Below are 14,804 nucleotides of genomic sequence, written 5' to 3' on the forward strand. Positions count from 1 at the left end.
CCAGAAGAGCACCGTGGGGGGACGCGGAGTAGGTGCTGCCAGGCCCACGCCAGTCAGAGCCCTTCCAGCTTGTCGCCTCGTTTTCTTGTGAGAACTCTGACTTTGTTTCCATTTTCTGCTTGTGAGACTCCACTGATTCTTCCAGTCTGAGATGGGGAGACAGGTGAAGTAGGGAGAGACGGCACTGGCCGTGCATGCTACTCCCACGTGGGGCCGGGGTCCTGAACCCGGGTCCTTGCACACGATCATGTGTGTGGAGGACCCAGCTCAGCTGCCCCCTCCAAGCTCAGCAGGGTGGAGGGGCTGGAGTCACAGGATGGTACCTTTCCCACCCTGGACAGGCACTACTGGGGTGGAGTGGGGGGGGGCTGCAGAATGGACCTGGGCGAGTGACATGGGGGAATGTCCCTGTCTCCCTTGGCTTGGAGACCTCTATACACACCCCCCCCCCAGGCCTTAGGGCCCAGTCCCAGAAAGGCCCAACTGGGACAAGACGGTCAGTCCTTAGCTGAGCACCATCCCCTCCTGTGGTCTGCTGGGAATGGATGCACCCACACGGACATGCGCCAGCTTGTACGGTGAGTTCAGTGCCATCAGAGGCCCTTGGGGGACAGGTGGCCTTAGCCTGGCCAGGGCAAGGACATGCAGAGGACCTCGGCCCCTGCGGGGAGCAGCATCACCCTGGGGAAGGTCCCATCCCCAAGTCACTCAGCCACTTGGCCTGTTTCAAGACTATATTTTGATCTTGGAGTTAAAAGAGCCTGACTCATTCATCAAATAAGTAAAAAAAAAAAAAAAAAAATTACAAGAATAAGAACTCTAGAGATTTCTATAAATTACAAAGCTTTAGACTTGGGGGTGGGGGACGGTGTCTCTACAGACAGTTAGAAAGGCTCTCGGGACCCACGTCCTGGGCGTGGATGGCATGATGTGGAAGGTCTCCACACGGAAGTTGTACTGTTATTTTTTGCAATAAAAGAGGCACAGCTGGTGGGGCTGCTGACGGTGAGAGGAGGGGATGTGACAGCAGCGTCAGGAGGCAAGGCCGGAGCGTGTGTGTGTGTGTGTGTGTGTGTGTGTTGGGGGGGGCACGGCGCAGGTGGTCCTGGGCATATCCCCTCTGGGCCTGCGTGCGGCCATGGGGGATGGGGGGTATCATCAGGCTGGGCCTGGTGCCCTGAGAGCTCAGTCATGCTCCCCACTCTGTGATGGGACGAGCGGACTCTCTAGTGCTGAGCACGGGGGCCCCCTAGGGGGGCTCAGAGCCCCCCCAGAGCTGACAGGACAGATAGGGCTCTTTCCTCTCTGAACCGGTCACCCCCTACCAGCTGTGGGGTTTAGGCCCTACCTGCAGGATCGTACCCAGGGCCCCAGGGTCATACCCAGGGGACGGGGCAGGGATCCCAGGCCAGGGTGAGGACGAGGTCCCCCATGTGTGCGCGCCACGGCCACGTCACCTGGAGTCCCCAGGGTGCATCGGGTGTGTGACAGGAAGGGGCAACAGGGTGAAGAAGGCACTTCTGCTGGGAGGGCCCCCAGATGGGTGAGCGTGGTGGGGCTTGTAGGGCCCAGGTCTGGGGGCAGTAAGGCGGGTGGCCTCCTTGGTCCCCAGCCAGCCTGCCCGCCTACCAGCTGGGAATTGGAGGTGGAGGTGGCTTCAGTAGTTTGGTCCCGGGTCCCGGGGCCTCAATGCAGGATGGTGTCCCTGTGGGTCTGGGGTCCCAGGTCCCGGGGCCTCAATGCAGGATGGTGTCCCTGTGGGTCTGGGGTCCCAGGTCCCGGGGGGGGGTCTCACTGCAGATGGTGTCCCTGCGGGTCTGGGGTCCCTGATCCCAGGGCCAGGGGCCTCACTGCAGGATGGTGTCCTGGGTCCCAGGGGGCCTTGCTGAGGGTGCTGTCCCTGGTCCGGGGTTCAGGGCCTCACTGCAACATGATGTCCTTGAGGTTCTCCTGCAGGATGGTGTCTTTGACGGCGTGGAACACGAAGCGGATGTTGTCCGTGTCGATGGCTGTGGTGAAGTGGTGGAAGAGTGGGCGGCTGCGGCTGCGGCGCTGGCGCTCAAAGCTGTGCACCAGGAAGCGCTGCACGTCCTCTAGCCGCCGCGGGTCCCCGCGGAAGTCGGGGAAGTGGGCACGGATGCTGACGCGGGGCACCTTCTCAGCCAGCAGGTCCGTCTTGTTGAGGAACAGGATGACGGACACATTGGCGAACAGCCGGTTGTTGACAACGGTCTCGAAGACACTCATGGCCTCCGCCAGCCGGTTGGTGCGCCGGTCCTCCATGAGCACCTGGTCGTACTCGCTGGATGACACCAGGAACAGGATGGACGTCACGCCATCGAAGCACTGGAACCACTTCTGCCGCTGTGAGCGCTGGCCACCCACGTCCACCATCTTGAAGGGGATCTTCTTGATGACGAAGTCGTGCTCCACGATGCCCTTGGTGGCCTTGCGGGCCAGCAGGATGTCCTGCGTGCTGGGGCAGTAGTTCTGTAAGACAGGGCGGCTCAGGGGGCAGCGACGGGCTCAGGGGGCAGGCAGAAATGGGGTGGGGGCATGGTGGAAGGGCACTGGGCTTGGGTGGAGGAGGCCTTTGGGTGACTGGGGGACATGGTTGTGGGGACGGACGGACATGGAGTGGGGGCTCAGGGACGGGTCTTGGTGGTGAGGACCCAGCCCCAATGTGGAAAGGGCTGTTTGCTGCTGGGGGTCCCAGACAGGTGAGGGAGAGGGGGACAGAGAGAGAGGGGGAGAGAGACACCGACCCTTGCACTGCTCCACCACACAGGAAGCTTCCCCCTGCAGGTGCACATGGCACTGAGCTGCCTGTCCCCCGCAGCCTTGGCCCATGACACTGTCCCTCTGGGCCCTGATGCAGGGCTGGTGATGCCACAGCAGTGTCTGTTTTCAATTAAGATTTATCCTGCAGCTGATGGGGTTTCTGCTGTCAGGTGGCCAGAGACAGTGAGAGACAGAGACAAAGGAGAGAATCCACTATATTTCCCCCACCCCAGCTCAGGACAGAGACACCCAGCCAGGGTGGGGACAGGACTGAGCTCAGGAGGAGGGGGATGCCCCGGCTGGAGAAGCCAGCGGTGCCTACCAGGGGACACAGGTTGGGGGCACTGGGTGATGATGGGCGGGCTCTGTGGTCGTGACTGCAGATGCACAGGCACAGCGGACACCTGGGGGTTCAGCCTCAAGAAGACCTTGAGGTGGTGGCTGACCTGGGGTGCCCCCATCTGTTTCTGGGATGGGTGGTGGTACGCCATGTAGAACACACTGCCACATGCAGGACGCGGGTTCAAGCCCCAACCCCCACCTGCAGGGGGGTGGGGGAGCTTCATGGGTGATGAAGCGGGACTATGGTGTCTCTGTCTCTCACACCTATGAAATGGAGCCCCAGCAGTGATGCTGGTGCAAAATTGAGTCCAAGAATATTCCTGAGTCTCCCTTGCGGGGGGATACCAGGGGGCAGGGCCCGGGTCTGCCAGCCACCCACCCTGGGCCCACTCACCAGCTGGCCGATGCGATCCAAGTTGTCCAGGAAGTACTTCACCGACTCGCCCTGAGGGGACACAGGCGGCCGAGGGGGGGGACTGCAGCAAGCCGAGTGAGCCCCCATGCCCACCCCATGGCTGAGGTCAGCCGCCGACCACGGCCCCCAATGGGCAGCGGGAGGGTCAGCCACAGAAAACCAATTCAGCTACCCCTAACCCCATGCAGGAGGGCCCTGTGCTGATCAGACCCCCCCCCCCACCCATGGGGCAGTGCTGTGGCCTTCAATGGGGGTCGCAGGCCGGGGGCAGGGACGCCAGAGGAGTGGCTGCCTTGGCCCTCCTGCTGCTCCCGTCCCTCTGTCCCTCTGCACGAGCTACCAGCCCCGTCTCAGACACGGCCAGCCGGGAGGGTGCTGTGGGCAGAGACTGCTGCTCCCTCAAACACTGCAGCAGGAGGACACCAACCACTCCGCTGCCCGACCCTCAGCACCTGGAGCTTCCCGAGACTCATGTTCCACGTTTTTTTCTGTCGTGAATTCCTTTTTCACTTTTTATTGCCACCAGGGTCATTGCTGGGGCTCGGTGCTGGCAGGATAAGCCCACTGTTCCTGTGGCTGTTTCCCTGTTTTTTTTTTTTCTTTCTTATTATATTGGATAGAGACAGAAATTGAGAGGAAGGGGAAATAGAGAGAGAGAGAGACACATGCAGCCCTGCTTCACTGCTTGTGAAGCACCTGCCAACAGGTGGGGCAGAGTGGGGCTCAGGGTCCCTGGGCTGGGGACAAGGCCACACGGCTTCTGGCCAGCTGCCCTAAGTAGCTCAGCTTCCGGCTCTGTCCAGTCCACGGGCAGCCTGGGGAAGGTGGCCTGAGGTGGGGCTGGGGCTTCCTGTCTGGGAGAGCTCCCAAAGGGCCCCCAGGACCACACCAGGGACAGTCACCCACTGTGAAGGGACAGGAGACGGTGGGTGGGGTACAGGACTTGCACAGTTAAGGCCATGAGTTCAAACCCTGCTTCGCTCTGGCTCTCTGCCTGCCCACAGGGCTTATGATTTAAAAACAGAAATGAGGGTGGGAAGACAGATCAGAGATGGTGTACCAGACTCTCCTGCCCAAGGCTCCCAGGTCCTGGGTTCAGTTCCCAGCACCAGCACCAGCCAGAGTAACAGAACCTTCGTCTCTCTCCAGACTCTTGCTTCTATGCCACCAGGGTTACCACTGGGGCTGGGTGCTGGCACCACAAGTCCACCGCTTCCAGGGACCATTTTTTTCCTTTTCCTCCAGGGTTATCGCTGGGGCTCGGTGCCTGCACTATGAACTGCTCCTGGAGGCCATTTTCCCCATTTTTTGTTGTTATTGTTGTCGTTGCTGCTGCTATTGTTGGATAGGACAGTCAGAGAAATCGAGAGGGGGGGGGAGAGACACCTGCAGACCTGCTTCACTGCTGTGTGGGGAGCTGGGGGCTTGAACCCAGATCCTGTGGCAGTCCTTGTGCTTATTAACCTGCTGCGCTACTGCTTGACCAATTTTTTTTTTTAATAGAGACAACTTGAGAGGGGAGGGGGAGAGGGAGAGACAGCTGCAGCTTTGCTTCACCACTTGTGAAGCTTCCTCCCCCCCCCACAGATGGGGACTGGGGGCTTGAACCCGGGTCCTTGTGCAGTATGATTGTTTTCCCAGAGCCCTACTCAGCTCTGGCTGACGGTGGTGCTGGGGACTAAACCTTGGACCTCAGAGCCTTAGGCATGACAGTCTCTGCAGAACCACCGTGCCGTCTATCCCCCCACCCAATTCTGACATTTTTTGACTTTTTAAAAATATTTATTGGGTAGAGACAAACTGAGGGGGGGCTCAGTAGGGTGTGCCGCCGCCCGGCCAGCCCCCTACTTCTGACATTTCTCTTATTTATTTATGTATTTATTTATTCCCTTTTGTTGCTCTTGTTTTATTGTTGGTTATTGTTCTTGATGTCATCGTTGTCGGATAGGAGAAATGGAGAGAGGAGGGAAAGACAGACACCTGCAGACCTGCTTTACCGCTTGTGAAGTGACTCCACTGCAGGTGGGGAGCTAGGGCTAGAACTGGGATCCTTACGCCGCTCCTTACACTTTGTACCACCTGTGCTTAACCTACTGCACTACCGCCCAACTCTCCACTTCAGACATTTTTAACCTGGCATTTTGTCAGAAGGGTGGCCTGGTGGAGCACATGCCTTGGGTTTGAGCCCCGCAGTGTAGCGGTGCCGGGGAGTCTCTGTTTCTCCCCGTCTCTCTGAAATAGAACGGACATGGTTGGTCAGGACCCGGGGACGCCCCGTACTAGGGTGACGCCTGGGGATGCTCCAGCCTGCTCGGACCGGGAAGGCGTCTGGTGCAGGTTAGGAGGCCACACGTAGGGCGGGAACTGCCTGTCGGCTCTGTGCAGGGCTGTGGATGCCCCCCTTACCAGCTGGAACTCGCTCCGGCGGTTGAAGGCCTCTCGGATGCCTGAGTCCTGCCAGAGGGCGCTGAGTGCAGGCACATACAGCTGGAAGGTGGCCGGCTCCACGGGCAGCCCTGCCGGGTTCTCAAAGGCCATGAGGAACATGCCGTGCTTCTCGTTCTCCGAGTGCTGCCAGGGGATCCCCAGCTTGTCCCGCGCGTCCACGAGGACCCTGCAGCCCTGGGGACAAGGGGCAGCACTGTCATGGGATCTCTGCATCCATTCTTCAGAGAGAGAGAGAGACGCGGGATCCTGGGCCTCTGCCCTCCCAGGCTGATGGCCATCCCCTTCTCTCCAGCCAGGGCCCTCACACCACCAGACGGCCCTGTCCCAAGGGCAGTCGTGCTCTTGCAAAGGCCAGCGTGGGAGCTCCCGGCTGACCAGAAGGGGCAGGAAACAGACCTGGGGATGATGTTGGCCCACATCTCTGAGCCCTGGCCCCGGCGAGCTATTCCAGCTCCAGGGTGGGGGGGACCCTATGGGAAGGACTGAGCTTGACCCCCATTGTCTGCCCTCTACCTGGCTGTACTCCCCTCTACCCCCAGTTGAATAGAGCTGGGGCCTGTGGCCACTGTGGGGAAGAGGACACTGCCAGGGGATGGAGTGGGGGGGTCCTTGGAGGAGTCCAGATGGGACACACGGATGGGGATTCCTGAGGCCGGCGGACACCTCCAGGGGGGCATATGACGGGGCTGGGAGGCCTGAACCCTGCAGGTCTGCCTCTTTGGGGTTGGCGGGCCTGCTGGAGACGCCTGCTGCCCAGGGCCCAGCACGGAGCTATGCCCACTTGCAGGGCAGCTCTGGGCTGGCTCCCCACCACCACCCTCACTGTCCATGCTGCCCCCACAGCCTGCTGGGCGGGAGAGCAGACACCCCACAGCTCTGCTCTAACATCTACAGAGCCCACATACTGCAGGGGCTCGAACTTAGAGCTGCACATGCTCTACCCCTTTTGTCTGTTGAATTCCAGATGCCCCTCATTCTGGGTAAACTCCTCAGTGCTTCCCAGCTGGCAACTTCCCACTAGGATCCCGGTTCAAGTCCCGGCTCCCCACCTGCAGGGGGGAAGCTTCACAAATGTTGAAGCAGGGCTGCAGGTGTCTCTCTATCTCCCCTCCTCTCTGTTTCTCTGTCCTGTCCAATCAAATGGAAAAAGTGGCCTCCAGGAGCAGTGGATTCATGGTGCCGACACTGAGCCCCAGTACAAACGGGCCCCAGTGCTACTCCAGCCTTGGTGAAGGTGGCCAGTGAAGCCCCGCCAGCGGGTGGGATGAGTCACCTGATTTTCCTGAAAACCAGACATTTACTCAAATACCCAAGGCCCATGCTGAGGCCTGGGTGCGTGGTGACTTCATCTGAGGCACTTCCCGGGGGCTGGGGGCACATTCATCAGGCCGTTTTTGCACCCAGTGGAGCCGGGGCCAGGGCCAGGCCGAGCGGGAGAGCGGGTTCCAGGCTTCAGGTCAGTTTTCCACAAATCAAAAGTGACCCCGGGCACCACTCAATTGGGAGGACGCTTGGCCGAGGAGGAGGTTGGGCCCTGGCTGGCGGCCAGAAATATAAACAGGACGCCTGACAGATGTGGGCTCTGGCTCTCGCTCTCCCTCTCGTGGGTGTGTGTGTGTGTGTGTGGCGGGGAGTGTGTGTGGAGGCGGGCCCTCAGACGTGGGGGGCTGAGAACAGCAGAGGAGATGGGCTGGAGACAGCACTAGAGCCCTGGCACCACATGGGAGCATTATAGCAACAGGGGAAGCTCCAGCCTCTGTCTCCCTCTGAGTAAGGAGATGGGCCCATGCCATGTAAAGTTAGAGTAGCAGGGAAGGCCAGCCTGGTGCCGGCAGTGTCTGACCCTGCCGAGGTCACAGCTAGGACAAGCTAGGTTCTAGGTTCGAGGCCAGCAGGGCTGGAGAAAAACAGCTGGGGAGCTGGCAGTGGGAGGTCTGTCCCCTTCGAGGCCCAGAAGACACAGGGCCTGGGTCCTTGATAGATACAGCTGGTGAACTCTGGGTTTGAGATGGGGGGAGGCACAGACTGCTCCCCTTCCTTCCCAGCAGTCCCGGGGCTGGGGGTGGAAAGGGGGCAGGACAGGGATTAACACAGCTCAGGCCCAGCTCTGCAGGTCCATGGGAGCTCAGAGCCCTGGGCAGCAGCCAGGTGTCCCCTCCTGCAATGGTAGCAGTGCATGGGGGCTTGTCCAAAAAAGCCGAGACTCAGAAATAAGCCAACATGGGAACATGGGGTGGGGGTGGGGGTGGGGGTGGAGCCGTGCAGCGGGTTAAACGCACATGGGGCAAAGTGCAAGGACTGGCGTAAGGATCCTGGTTCGAACCCCACCTGCAGGGGGGACGCTTCACAGGTGATGAAGCAGGTCTGCAGGTGTCTTTCTCTCCCCCTCTGTCTTTCTCTTTGCTCTCCATTTCTTTCTGTCCTATCCAACAATAACGACAGCAATAATAACAACAAGGGCAACAAAATGGAAAAAATGGTCTCCAGGAGCAGCAGATTTGGAGTGCAGGCACCAAGCCCAAGTGAGGCAAATTATAATAATAAAACATGAGAAGCAGAGTAAAAATAAAGATGCAGAGTATGTCAAAGTCCACAGATGGTAGGGGTTGACAGCATAATGGTTATGCAAAGAGACTCTCCTGTCCAAGGATCCAAAGTCCCAGGTTCAATCCCCCGCACTGCCATCAGCCAGAGCTCAACAGGGCCCTAAGGAAAACCAAAAAGTCCAGCAGATGCAGGGCTGAGAAGGGAACTTCAGGCCTCCTACCACCTCACTGGAGGGGCCACGTGGGGGTACCTGGCTGAGCACACACATCACATCAGGCACGAGGCCCCGGGTTCCAGAGTCCGCCCCACCTGCCGGGGGGGAAGCGCCACACTGTGCGGCAGGTCTGTGGGTGTCTCCCTTCCTCCTCATCCTCTCCCAGTGTCTCCGTTCTCTGGGGGGCACTAGAGGGGTTCCTCACACAAATAACCAGTCTGCACCCAGACAGACTAGGGACAGGGCGCCCTGAGCCCAGAGCAGCAGGAGGGAGGAAGCAGGAAAGAGAAGACAAAGGGGAAGGAGGGAGGGAGGGAGGGAGGAAAAGACAAAAGAGCAGGAGAGAAATCATAGAGAAAGGCCAGTGACACCATTATCAGGAAAGCAGACATGACATCTGGCTGCGCTGCTATTCAGACTGGAGTCATCTCGCCGCCACTTCAGGAAGGAGGGATGGAGGGGAGGAGGGGAGGAGAGATGAAAGGAGGAGGGGAGGAAGGGTGGTGGGAGGAGGGGAGGAGGGATAGAAGGAGGAGGGGTGGAGGGAGGATAGATGGAGGGATGGAGGATTGAGGGAAGGAGGGATTGTGGGAAAAGGGGTGGTGGGAGGAGGGCTGGAGGGAGGAGGGCTGGAGGGAGGAGGGCTGGAGGGAGGAGGGAAGGAGGGATGGAGGTAGAAGGGAAGGAGGGACTGCTGTAGTCACTGGGCAAGAGGAAATGGGCCTCACTCCTTGCAGTCATTGTGAGTCCACAGGCGGCTCTGACCCACTGACTGTGTGTCCAGCACAGACAGACAGCAAGTGGAAACTGGAAGCAGCAGCGGGTGGGGGTCACTGTGGCTGCAGTGAAGCCTGCTGCTGAGAGCAGACCCCCAGATGATGCTCGGCCCACCCAGGATGAGAGGTCCCACTGGCTTCCTCCGGGGGCTGACACCTGGGTTGCACCACCCCAGGCCAGGATTTTCAGACAGACAGAGGGGCAGAGACATAGCAGCACGCCGGCTCCCTCCTGCGTGCTGGGGGTCAGGTTTGAACCCGGGTCCTGAGCAGGGCGGGGCAGATGCACAACCCTGTGAGCTGTCTTGCCGGGCCTAGAGAAGCCTCTTCTCAAGTGTGCATGGAGGCTAACATAGACAGACCAAAGGTCCCAGGCACCATCCCCACAGCACCACCAGCTGGAACTAAGCAGGGCTCTAGGAGAGGGGAGGGGAAAAGGAAGGGGAAAAAGTAGAATTTATGTGAAAAAGCCCAAAGTCACCCGGGTTCAAGCCCCTTGTCCCCACCTGGGGGGGTAGCTTCATGAGTGGTGAAGCAGGGCTGCAGGTGTCTCTCTGTCTCCCTCCTTTCTCAATTTCTCTCTGTCCTGTCCAATAAAACAGAAAAAAATTAGCTGCCAGGAGCAGTGGATCTGTAGTGTCGACACCGAGCCCCAGAGACAACCCTGGAGGCAAACAGAAAAGAAAGAAAAAGAGCTTGAGGTCCCCAGACCTGTTAGCAACCCAGCTGAGTGGCCTCCCACTCAAGGGCAGGTGAGTGGCCAAGACAGTGTCCACCCTGTGCCTTAACCATTAATCCCATAAAGGAACAAACCAAAAAAAAGCAGGAGGTCCTGAGTTCCAGCCCGTGTCAGAATGATGCTCTGCTTCTCCGCCTCTCATCAATAACAACAAGGTTTTGTTTTTTCTTTCTGAGGGCCGGGCGGTGGCGCAGCGGGTTAAGTGCAGGTGGCGCAAAGCGCAGGGACCAGCGGAAGGATCCCGGTTCAAGCCCCCGGCTCCCCACCTGCAGGGGAGTCGCTTCACAGGTGGTGAAGCAGGTCTGCAGGTGTCTATCTTTCTCTCCCCTTCTCCGTCTTTCCCTCCTCTCTCCATTTCTTTCTGTCCTATCCAACAACAACGACAGCAGTAACAACAATAATAATGACAACAAGGGCAACAAAATGGGAAAAAATGGCCTCCAGGAGCAGTGGATTCGTAGTGCAGGCACTGAGCCCCAGCAATAACCCTGGTGGCAAAAAAAAAAAAATTAAAAACAAACAGTAAATAAAAATAAGAAAAAAGTTTAAAAAAATATTTATTTTTCCCTTTTGTTGCCCTTGTTTTTTTATTGTTGTTGTAGTTACTATTATTTTAATATTTTATTTATTTATTAATGAGAATGATAGGAGAGAGAAAAAGAACCAGACATCACACCGGTACATGTGCTTCTGGGGGTTGAATTCGGGACCTCTTGCTTGAGAGTTCAGTGCTTTATCTATTGAGCCACCTCCCAGATCACTGTTGTAGTTACTATTGTTGTTACTGATGTCGTCATTGGTCATTGTTAGGACAGAGAGAAATGGAGAGAGGAGGTGAAGACAGAGAGGAGGAGAGAAAGACAGACACCTGCAGACCTGCTTCACCGCCTGTGAAGCAACTCCCCTGCAGGTGGGGAGCCGGGGGCTCAAACTGGGATCCTTACACCGGTCCTTGTGCTTTGTGCCATGTGCACTTAACCCGCTGCGCTACCACCTGACCCCATTTTTTAAAAAAATTATTTTTATTTTTTGGATAGAGATAGCTAGAGATCAAGAGGGGAGGGGCAGATAGATAAACAGAGACACCTGCAGCCCTGTGTCACCACTTGCAAAACTTTCCCCCTGCAGGTGGGGACCGGGACTCAAATCCCGCTCCTTACACACTGTAATATGTGTGGGAAACCAGGCGCGCCACCACCCGGCCCCCAGTAATGAATTTTGAGGAAGATGCCCAGAGCCGTCCACCTGCAGGAGAGGCAGGTTCCAGCGGGGCTGAGACTTCACATCACCCATGGGATGGCAGCCAGGGTCAGGCTCAGGCCCTTGGCGGGTGGGGACAGGGCGGGAGCTTAGGGGACTGAACAAGCACCAGGGAAGCCTGACTCTCGAGTGCCAAGCCCAGAGCCCCCCACCCCCACACAGTCACCGCGGGCAGACACCGGCACTCTGGGTGCCCCCCACCTGCTGGCTGACCTCAGACTGCCCGCCAAGCAGCACCCAGAGGTCCCATGGAAGGGGGGGCTTTACAAATCTCCAGGAGTCACAAAATTGGGGTGGTGGTGGTGGGGGCTCGATGAGTCACTTCGGGGAAGGGGCAGGGGTGTCAGTGGTTACAGCAGGGTGTCCTGAGGCCTGCTGCCTCCCCAGACAGCAGTGAGGGGTGGGGCGGTTGGGGAGAGGGTGCTGGGGCCTCTGCAATGACCCCCAGTGAAGACACAAAAACAACACGGAAAGCCAGGCTTTCCTGGCGGTGCCATGTCCTAGCTGGTAGACTTGATTTACTTTTTATTTTATTTCTGACAGAGAGACAGAGAAAGACCAGAGTGCTGCTCTGCTGAGGGTGAAACATGGGTGTGTGGCCTACAAGTCCTATGTGCTGACACTCTGAGCCACCCACCGGGCCCCCAGCAGCAGCCCCCTGGCTGGACGGTCGCCTGAGGCAGCAGGTACTCTCCAGAGAGCCGTCTACACCGTACACTCAGCACCGTCCTCCCCACAGCTCTGGCCAGACGAGCATGGGGGGGGGCTGTTTTGTTTTCCTTTTAAACCCAGTTCTCTCTCTCCAGCTTGTCACAGAAATGCTTATGACATGCACGGTGAGTTGACTGTGGAGCCGTGGAGTTACAGCTAGTTAAAAAAGGCAAAAAACAAAAAAAGCAAAATAAAACAAAACTAAAGAAAAGAAAGACACAAAAAGCCACTGGCGAAACAGAGCCTGGAGTGAACGGCCGAGCGGCAGACAAGGGCCGAGGCTCCAGGCTCTGGGTCTGAATGTTTTCTCGGCCTCGGCCTCCGGCGTGGAGAGGAACACTGGGGTTTGGCCAAGTCTCTCTGCCGCTTTTCTATCTGCCTGTCGGGGCGGCCGGTGAAGCCACAGAAATAGATCCAGGCCAGGGACTGGGGACGGAGAGGGGAGGGCACAGGCCCTGACGGGTGGCCGCTGGGTCCTGGCACCTCGGCACCTGGCCTCTGCCTTTCAAGTTAAGTCAGCAGCCAACTCATGGTGGCTGACTCATGGTGGGGAGAGGTGGGGAGATGTGTTTATCATTCAAATCACTTGCTCCCCCTGATGACGCCTAAGAAAAGCCGCTTCTGTTAAGGGAACTGTTGGGGAGGAGGGAGGCCCCCCGGGTGCAGGGTCTGAGGTTCAAGCCCTGGCACAGGCCAAGGGCTGGGAGAGATAGGCGGAGGGCAGGGCGGCTCAGCGCCCATCCCCAAACACCAATCCAGTACTGGGGGTCACACCTGTAGTTGCCACAAGCTGGGGGGGGGCAGGGGCTGAAGAACTGGTCGGAATTGCCGCAGGAAAGGAGCATTTGGGACGAGGACGATGGCTGTGGGCTGTGGGGGCAGCCTGCCCCACCCCCCACCACCCAGGTGACCACGAGCAACGTCGTGACCATCATTATTATTATTTGAATGATTTCAGAGATGCGGGCTGATGTTTCCCAAGTCTGGGGTTTGCCTAGGGGCGGGCGGGCAGGGGCCCGCCCTGGGCCTGAGTGAGGGGGTGGCAGGGGAGCACCCAGTCCTGTCCGTCCTCCAGTCTGCACATGTTGGAGGCTGTTGGGGCTCCCTCCACAGCCCCTGGCACCTCTGGACTCACGGGGGGGGGGGGGGGGGGGCCGAGCCTGGACGCCCCCTGGGGCCCAAGGTGCAGGGGCACACAGGTGCTCCAGGGGCCTTCCCTCTGCCCCCAGACCCACTGGCTTGACCCTCCTCCCAGGAAGTGGAGCCTTGAAAGGCCAGGGGAGACACCTGGGGGCATGGGGGAACCTGGTGGAGTCTCTGGGGGGTGCTTTGGGGGGGCTCCTGAGGAAGTACCCTGGGGATATCTGCGGGGTACCTGGGGGCATCTGGGGTTACCTAGAGGCATCTGAAAGGACTCTGGGGCGGCACCTGTGAGCTACATTGGGGTCCCTGGGATAGGGTCTGGAGGTGCCAGGTGCAGCTGGGGGTCCCCTGGGAGAGGACCCAGAGGTGCCGATTACACAGAGGGGGTGTCTGAAGGTGGATCTGGGGGTACCTGGGTGCAGCTGGGGGTCCCCTGGCAGGTGTGTGAAGGGGGATATGGAGGTGCCAGGTGCACCTGGGAGTCTCGGGTGGGAGGGGTCCTTGGGGGAGGACCCGAGGTCCAGGGGTGCACCTGGGGGAGGCTCTGGGGTGCACCTGGGACAGGACCTGAGGCCACGGGGTGCACCTGGGGGAGAGCCGGGGGCTCCCCGCAAACTCTCGGCGCGCGCTCTGCCCCGCCGACGCACCTGCCCCCCGCCCACCTGGCCAGGTGAGCCCCGCGCACCTTGAGGATGTTGTCGAAGATAGTGTCGCGGAACTCGAGCAGCGCCTTGTGGTCGAACTCGCGGCCGTGGATGATGCGCATCTGCTTGAGGAAGGTGGACTTGCCGCTCTCGCCCGCGCCCAGCAGCAGGATGCGGACCAGCCGGCGGCCGGCGCGCCGCTCCCGGGCCAGCCCCGCATCGATGGCTCTGCTGCGCCGCCGCGCCTCCCGCTCGGGGTCCCGGGTCTCGGCCGGCAGCAGGCAGCGGCTCAGCGAGCGCACCACCGCGGCCATGGCGCTCAGGCCATGGACCAGGCGGCCGGACGCGGCCAGCGCGGCCCGCGGCCTCCTGCCTCCGCCGCCGCCCCGGCCGCCCCGGCGGCCCCGCCCCGCCCCGCCCCGCCCCGGCCGCGCCGCCCCGCCCCGCACGCCCATTGGCCCGCCTGCCCGCCGGCGGCCGCCCGTTGGTCTGCGGCGCTCCCGGGGGGCGGGCTCTGCGGGCTGGCGGCGCCGCTCATTGGTCGTTCGGGAGAGGGCGTAGCCTTCGTGCGGAATGAAAGGGAGGCGGGGCAGGGCCGGAGGAGGGGCGTCTCCCGCCATCTCCAGCGCCATTGGCTTAGCGCTCACGCCCGTCACGCCGATCCGGCTGCGGATTGGCGCTAACGCCGGCCTGGGCGGGACCAGAAATGCCAGGTGTACAGGACGCGGCCTGCTGGAGCGCGGCTAGGGCCCACCTGGGAGGCGGTCGGTCGTGTGTGCTGGAC

At 59.8% G+C, this 14,804-nt stretch overlaps 1 protein-coding gene across 2 annotated transcripts; it reads right to left on the reverse strand.

The window, feature by feature from the left end:
• Positions 1 to 720: 720 nt before the first annotated feature.
• On the reverse strand, positions 721 to 14,428 carry GNA12 (G protein subunit alpha 12). Of its 2 annotated transcripts, none has more exons than XM_007525062.3 (4): positions 14,062 to 14,428; positions 5,945 to 6,160; positions 3,518 to 3,568; positions 721 to 2,490 (listed from the first exon to the last, which is right to left on the reverse strand). In XM_007525062.3, exons 1-4 carry the CDS (start codon positions 14,332 to 14,334, stop codon positions 1,921 to 1,923), a joined length of 1,110 nt encoding a protein of 369 aa, XP_007525124.2. In that variant the 5' UTR covers positions 14,335 to 14,428; the 3' UTR covers positions 721 to 1,920. The 2 variants fall into 2 exon arrangements, with proteins under 2 accessions (XP_007525124.2, XP_060029206.1); XM_060173223.1 differs by having other exon boundaries at positions 5,945 to 6,204; positions 14,062 to 14,195.
• Positions 14,429 to 14,804: the final 376 nt, after the last annotated feature.

This window comes from Erinaceus europaeus, chromosome 15 (genome assembly GCF_950295315.1).
Source record: "Erinaceus europaeus chromosome 15, mEriEur2.1, whole genome shotgun sequence".
In the NCBI taxonomy this organism is placed as follows: domain Eukaryota; kingdom Metazoa; phylum Chordata; class Mammalia; order Eulipotyphla; family Erinaceidae; genus Erinaceus; species Erinaceus europaeus.